General features: G+C 60.1%; 1 protein-coding gene across 6 annotated transcripts in view; it reads right to left on the bottom strand.

The window, feature by feature from the left end:
- Positions 1-2,003: 2,003 nt before the first annotated feature.
- TMCC2 (transmembrane and coiled-coil domain family 2) overlaps positions 2,004-7,596 on the bottom strand; it is a 37,807-nt gene continuing 32,214 nt past the window's right edge. For 5 of the 6 annotated variants that reach the window (XM_004756425.3, XM_013058222.2, XM_004756426.3 and 2 more), the window contains 3 exons: positions 5,246-6,186; positions 3,742-3,877; positions 2,004-3,553 (listed from right to left, as the gene is read on the bottom strand). In XM_004756425.3, coding sequence (XP_004756482.1) covers positions 3,242-3,553; positions 3,742-3,877; positions 5,246-6,186 — 1,389 coding nt within the window. In that variant the 3' untranslated portion in view covers positions 2,004-3,241. Of the gene's footprint in view, positions 3,554-3,741; positions 3,878-5,245; positions 6,187-6,919; positions 7,035-7,596 lie in introns of those variants that run through there. The other variant, XM_013058223.2, reaches the window with a different exon arrangement.

Below are 7,596 nucleotides of genomic sequence, written 5' to 3'. Positions count from 1 at the left end.
CCTTCATGGCCTCCACTCCAATGGGGGAAGTTCCTGCCATCAGGAAACTTCCATGCACCCCAGCCCCAGCTCTCTCTTCCCCACCCTGTGGCCCCCGGTCTCTCCTTCTGCCCCCTCCCTCCGCACCCTAGAATCACCCCAAGAAAACTGGAGGAACCTGGAGCAGCAAGGTTGAGTCACCAGCCTCTGCTGTGCTGTCAAGTGGGCTTGGTGCCTGCGAGGGCCGCTGCTGCCCCTGGATCTTCCCTCCCCAGCCACCAGGAAGGCCAGCTCTGTGCGGGCACAGTCCCCAGTGCTGCTCCAGGCCGGCCGCTCATCAGCCCAGCACTGCTGGAGGGCGAGCGCACCAACCAGGCAAAAATGTGTCTGCGACTGTCCCCATCGGGGGCTGCACGTGGTCTGACCAAGCTGCCTGGACCCCCATGTGTGGGGCTAGGCCTCACAGGACAGATCCTCCGGGAAGGGGCCTGGCTCTGTTGGTCCTGCAGTCTGAAGGATGGTCCCCTGCAGAACAGGCTGCCCCGGGAAACTGTGTGGTGGGAAAAGGAGGCAGATGCGGAGTGGAGACAAGGCACCCCCTTTTTATAGAGGGAAGGAGAGGCTCAGACACAAACAAGAAAGTGTCGGTGACCCTCGGAGGCACAGAACCCAGCTCCCCCGTCAGGGCACAGCACGGCTTTTCTAGATGCCTCCCTGTCAAAATGGGGCCTGGGTGGTTCCCTCCTTTCTGTGAAGGACTCTGTGACTGGGGCTGATCTGTCCCCTTTTCTTGGACTTGTCACCTTGCAGCTTCAGTTGTCAGCCGAGTAGGACCCTCGTCCTCCCTAAGTCCCTCCTCCCTCTCCGGGCCGACTGGGGCTGGCAGGGACATTTCCGAGCCAGTGTGGGGAAGGCACCTGACCTTGGGGAGGAATGTGGACAATGTCTGCAGCCTGGAGCAGCCACCCCCCACCTGGGGCCCAGGAATCCGGCCCCCAAGGGAGGTGTGTGTGTGTGTGTGTGTGTGATTGGAAGAGAAGGGGGGTGCAGGGCCCAGGAGCGCCGAAGTGTTGGATCACTCCATGAGGTCACCTGCTGAGACTCTACATGGTTACAGACGGTAAGGATGAACCAATTCTGCCCTTGTGGAGCCTCCAGCACCCAGGTAGAGAGCTAGGACTCCTAGGGCCCCCTCAAGCCCAAGGCCACAGATAGAGCTGCAACTTGTGACTTCTCAGTCCCACAGAACCCCAGAACATCAGAGCCCTTTGAAATCAGCACTTAGCACAACCATTCCCTGGTACAGATGTGGGAACTGAGGCCTGAGAGGGGATGGGAAATTGGCCACAGGTGTGCTAATTATGGCCAGGACTCTGGGGTGGGTGCCTTCCCAATACCCCTCCTGCACCCAGCTTCCTCCTCGCCCCCCCCACCCCCCCAAACCCCCCCCCCAAGGTCCTACAAGGTTTTTTCTGGGAATCCGTGCCTTGTGAGCACCGTGAACTACCAGGGTCAGGAGCTGCAGCTGCAGGGCGGAGACTGGGGGCCCGGTCTCCCTGTGGCTCCTGGTGAGCGGGTGATCTGTGCTCTGGCTGGACAGTAGGATAAGGTCGTGGTAACTCCAACAGATGCCCCTCTTTGGGACTGAACCCCGAGAAAAGCGTGAGTAAGGACTCTGCTGCCCTCTCGTGGCCATGCGCAGGGCCAGCCTACGGCTGCTGGGGCCTGAGGCTGCTGGTCTTCTTCAAGCATCTTTCTCCCAACCCCCTTCCCCTGGAAAGGGTTCTGGGCCGCCGGATGGGCTGGCATCACCTCACTCCCTTATCTCTGAGGCCACCGCCTTGGCCCCCCAAAGCATGATGGTTTGTTTGGTGGTGGTTCCTGGTTGTTTTGGTGATGGATCCTGGAAGAAGGCGGCCTCAGGCCAACAGGGGAGGCCTGGTCTGTTACCCAGAATGACTGGGTGTGGGGAGACACGCGGTGGTTTCCACGGAGATGGCCCCATCAACCAACACTAGACAGGATGCTTTGAAAATTTAGAGGATATTTATTTTTCAGGAAGGTCCACCACAGCTGACGGGCACTACTGTCCACCGCTCCAGGGGATTTCTCCTTCGCTTTGCGAGAAATGCCCTCTCTTCTTGGAAGTGCCGTGGGAAGGCTGGGAGGTGAAGAGAAACCATACACAACACTCCAGAGCCTTAAAAAAATAAAGCAACAAACAACCTCCTGCACACGAATACACACATACAAAATAAATAGATGTATAAAAGGCCACTCTCCTCCCGTCCTGGCCGAGGGGCTACTTTGGGAGAGTGGGGCTGGGTGGCTCGGCCCCCCTTCCCCCAGCCAGGATCATCCAGAGGCGAAATGGTATGGAAGTGCTGGACAGCCGAGAACAAGGCCTGTCTTCCGGGGGAGGACAGGGCAGGCCCTCTCCCCGGAGCTCAGTGTGGGTAAGGTAACGAAGGAACAAATAAATAAATGAATAAATAGAACCCAACGTGCTCCCAGAGGCCTAAGGGCTTACTTAGGCTGAGGCTCGGGGCCTCTGGGGCCTATTTCCCTGAAAAGAGCAGATCCAGTGACAGGCAGAAAGAATCACAGGGAAAGCACAAGTCCAAAGCCACAGCCCTCCTGACCTCCAGAGCCTGCATCCTTCATATCCTGGGAAAGGCCCGGCGCAGAAGTGAGCCTCAAACCAGCTCTGGAAGGAGGGGTAGACTGTGCCTACTTTCTGGCCCAGCAGGTGCTCAGAGGCTGGGGGGCCCTACCCTTTCTCCTGGGCATTCTGAGACCAGCAGAGCCCCCCCACCCCCTTGCCCTCTGACCTTTCCCCTGACCATCTCCGCAGGAGGGAACTGTCTGTCGAACCTCCAGGTTGGGGCCTGGCCCTCTCCTGCTCACACTCTTCTCGGCCTTCCTGACCTGCCGCATCCTGAGTCAGCTGGGAGAAGTCCTCGTGGGACTACATCATCCCAGCAGCCCATTCTGGTGACCCCTCTGCTCCATTTGGCCACAGATGTCCCCACTGCCTCCGTCGGGGCTGTGCTCGAAGCTCCCTCCAGACCAACAGGGAGAAGGCATCAGACAGAAGCGAGAACAGAGAAGGGGGCAGGAGCTGCTGGAATGGACAGTTTGGGCGAGAGGCCGAACCAGACACGTGAAGTTCAAGGGGCTCAGGCAACCCAGGGTCGCTCCTGGAGAAGCAGAGCCGTCTCGGGGCCAGGGAGAGAGCACGGGGCGGGGGTGGGCTGGCCGCTCAGCTGGGCAGCAGCACGTGCTCCAGGAGGTAGGTGACGGAGTCCCAGTGCTTCCAGAGGAGGAAGAGGACGAGGACCAGGAGGGCGGTGCTGGTGATGCGCAGGCGTGTCTTCATGAGGGGCGTGATGAAGTTGGCGATGGTGGACACGAACACCAGGAGCACGGCCATGAGCGCCAGGATCACGTTGATGAACTTGCCCAGCAGAGCCCGCGCGTTGGCGTTCTCCACGCCCTCCAGCTGCACCACCTGCTGCTGCTGCTGCTGCAGCTCCAGCTTGGTGACCCGGGTCAGGCAGGACTCCACGGCCTCCTGCAGGGGTGTGCACGCAGGGGCTCAGGGCGGGCAGGCCCCCCGGGCTGCACCCGGCCTGCCCCTCCGAGAAGGTGACCGACTGCAGCCCTCTCATCTCCGCCGCACCCCATGTGCCACATGCCCAGGCACCCATCGTCCCCCGCTTGGTGGGGCCCCCCCGCCCCGGGGTCAGTCTTGGGTCGCACCTGGATGTCCCGAGCCCTCTCGTAGGACTGGTAGGCCACCTTCTCCTCCATGCTGGCCAGCTCCTGTTTCAGGTTGGTCATCTCATTCTGGTGGAGCTCGGTCAGATCATTGAGCTGCTCCTCCAGACGCTCATACCTAGCCGAGGGACAAGGTGTGTGACAGCAGCCCTGGTCCCCTCACTCCCCTCCTCTCCCCAGGATCAATTTCATTCCTCCACCACCACCCACCCAGCATGCTCAGCCCTGTTCCTTTTAACAGCAAGGACAATGGAAGTTACTATAGACACTGGGCCAAGACTTCACCCACCTTATGTCATAGGCTCCTTGTCACCCTCAACCCCATGAGACAAGTACCAGTGTCACCCCATTTTACAGAGAAGACTGAGACACAGAGAGGTGAAGGAACCTGCCTCAGTAACACAGCTCATGAATGGAGGAGTCAAGGACTAACTGACTTCAAGGTGAGCCACTGAGCCCGGGCCTAAGACGCTCTCCTGGGGACTAGGGACTCAGTGGGACAGACACACGATCCCTGCTCTGCAGGCACACGACGTCCAAAGGTGACCCTTACATGGACTAGTTTTCAGGCAGGGTTCCCCCACAATTGCCCAAACCCTCTGCATACACATAAAGGAGAAAAGCGAAAGTGCTAATTGAGGAAAAGATGGCCAAGAATCCCAGGGAGCGAGTGCCAAGTGCCCCGCGAGCACAGGGGTGGAGCGGGCAGAGGGGAACCAAGGACCAGAGACTCCGGCGTCCGCCAAAGGTTTAAGCTGACTGTGCCGGATGTTTACATAGTTCGGCTTTACAGGTGTGGACATTTAACCTTCATGAACACTTGGAGTAGGGATTCATGTTATTCCCGCTGCACAGACCGAAGACCAGGTATGGAGAGCATTAAGTACTTTGCTTAAGGTCAATGGCAGAGTAGAGCTGTGGAGGACAGGCAGAGGCGCCCGGGTGGCTGAGTCGGTTAAGCGTCTGCCTTCTGCTCAGGTCATGATCCCCAGGTCCTGGGATTGAGTCCTGCGTCAGGCTCACTACTCAGCGGGGAGCCTGCTTCTCCCTTTCCCTCTGCCTGCCATCTCCTCTGCTTGTACTCTTTCTCCCTCTCTTATGTGAATAAAATCGTAAAAAAAAAGAAAAGAAAAGAGCTGGGGTTTGAACCCAGGTAACTTGGCTCCAGAGTCAGTGCTCTGAGACTTTCCAGAGGAGAGGCCACATAGCTGGTCCCTGCCTCGGTTTCCCCTCCTGGACACAGACCCCGTAACCACCGAGGAGGGGCATTCAGGGCCCCTGACACAGGCAGCACCATCTCCCCATACACAAGTCCCATAACCGTATCTTCCAGCTGCTCTGGCCAGTCTGTGGAAGCCTTCCCAGGGCCTCTTCTGGCTCCTTCCAGCAGCCTGGGACCCTTTTGAGTGCACCTCCGATCCGCCCGCACCCCTGGAGCCCATGAGCCCACACCCATCCCCTCAGGCCGGGCCCCGGGGGCACCTACCTATAGCGCTCCTCCTGCAGACACTGGGTCATGTAGGTGTAGTCTCGCTGCAGCTGAGCCTTCAGGCCCTCCATCGAGTCCTCCAGGTGAGACTGTCCCTCCTTGATCTCCCGCAGCTCCTCCAGCAGTGCGTCCAGGTTTCCGGGGGCCCCGTACAGCGCGCTCAACTTGGGGCTCCCCAGCGCCCCGGCCGGCCCGGCCCCCGAGTTGCTGCCCGCCCCGGCCGAGCTGGCGCTGGCGCTGGAGCACTCGTCATCACTGCCGTACTTGGGGCTGGACACGAGTGTGGCGCTGCCGCTCAGCGCCCGGGCCGCCTCCTCGGGGGCCCCGTCGTCCAGAGGGTCCTTCAAGTGGGCGATGTTGTCGGCGCTGCCGAACTTGTTGCGGATCAGGCTGGCGAACTCCCGGGGCTTGGACACCACGGCGGTGTGGGTGGCCTGCGAGAGGCCCGAGAGGCTGCCCTTGACGCCCTCCACCACGCCGCCCCCGAAGCCGCTGATGCCGGCGCGCACGTTGGCGCCCACGTCCTTCAGCCCCTGCTGCATGTCCCGAAGCACGTCCTTGGGCTGCCGCGAGGGCCCGTTCTGCTCGATCTCCTTCAGGCGCCGCCGGTAGTGCTCCAGCTTCTTGTGCAGCTGCGCGATGGTCTGGGCCGACTTCTGGTTCTTCTTCTCGAACACCTGCTTGATGCGCGAGGCCTGCTGCTTGTCCGCATTGTTGGCCAGCTTCAGGTACTCGGCCACGTTGTCGTCCCGCGCCTCTTGCTCGATCTTGATCTGCTCAGTGATCTTCAGGATCTTCTGGTGCAGGTGGTCGATGGCGGCCTTGGTCCTCTGGGGGTCCGGGGCCCCGTCTGCCACATCCAGGCTGATGGGGCCATCGGTGTCACCGTGGCCTGGGCCGCCAGGGAGGCTCAGAGCCACGAGGTCTCCCTTGTCGACCTGGAGAAGAAGCAAGCAGGGCAAGCATGGGTGAATCGTGAAACCACGGCAGAGGACGCGGCAGGAATCTCTCACGTGTCCGTGGACACCTGTGGACTTGGTCTCTCTGCCTGGGGGGCAGATGCAAGATGAATAGGAAGGCTCAGGGCAGGAGTCCAAAATAACAACACAGTATTCCTTTCCCAACTACCATTAAAAAAAAAAAAAAAAAAAAAAAAAGACTTTATTTCTTAAGTAATCTCTACACGCGACGTGAGGCTTGAACCCACAGCTCTGAGATCAAGAGCTGCGCACTCTACCAACTGAGCCAGCCAGGCTCGTATTTGGAAACATCTGTAATCTACATGATTCTCACAACATCCCTAAAAGGCAGTCCAGGCGGATCTACCCCTCCTCTGGCGCAGAGTTCAAGCAAGTTGCCCAGGGACACCCAGATACGACATGACGGAACCTCGGAGCCAGGACGCTTGTTGTCCCTTCCCATGGACCAAGCCAATCCGAGGCTTCAGTGGAGAGTCATGCGATTGACTGGTCAGCCATGAGACAAGTTCTTCCTCTGGACTCAACCTCCCCAAAAGGCTCCAGCCTGCAGCAGGCCTCTCCCGGAGTGCTGACGGAAGCCTATACCTTGGCCCCACGCAGGAAGCCTCCCAGCCCTCCCCACCCCAGCTTCCCTGATGAAGTTCGGTAGGTCTCCCGCCTCTGCAGACTCCCCTCCCAGCCCCTCCATCACCTTCCAGGTCTCTCGAGCCGTCAGCAACCTCCTCCGCTTCATGCTGCTGGGAGAACCCGGCCCGGCCCAGTCTCCCAGCTGCGGGAGGAGAGCACGGCCCCACCCACCCTGCGGGCCGGGGCCTGGAGATTCAAGTCCCAGAAGCAACCCCGAGGGCCAAGGGCAGCAGGGATGGCTCCAGGGGGCCTGGGGGCAGCAGGGCCCAGCTCGGGGGTGGGTGAATGTACAGGAAGGAGAGGACAGCCCCTTTCCACACCAGCAGACAGGCTTCCCAAGTGCATCAGGACGGCAGAGAGGAGGAGAGAGGCTGAGAAGGGATGGGGGCGGTGGGGAGAAAGGAAAGAGAGGGCGCAGGAGATAGGAAAGATGGGAAACCCGGGGTCAGACGAACACGGGCGGGTCTGGAGTCCTGCTCTCGCAGGGCCGGCTCCCCCTCGGCTGCTGGAGGATCTCTCTGTCCGCAGCTGGGTCCCCAGTGTCTTATCGCCATGCAAGAACGGAAGCGGCAGGAAATGGCTCAACCCCATGTATTTTTACACACAGCAACCCCCAGGACGGCCGGGTCGGACCGTTCGCTCTTCGTGTGTGTGGGGCGGGATGAGGTATGTGTGGGGGAAGGGGTTAAACACAAAGAGAGTGGCCCGGTCACACACACCGGAACCGGAAGCAGCCTGTGC

The sequence above is a fragment of the Mustela putorius genome, unplaced genomic scaffold (assembly GCF_011764305.1).
Source record: "Mustela putorius furo isolate JIRA1106 unplaced genomic scaffold, ASM1176430v1.1 tig00000508_pilon_pilon_pilon, whole genome shotgun sequence".
NCBI lineage: Eukaryota > Metazoa > Chordata > Mammalia > Carnivora > Mustelidae > Mustela > Mustela putorius.
The sequence above is the reverse complement of the archived record's forward strand: the minus strand, read 5'-3'. Positions and strand labels throughout refer to the sequence as shown.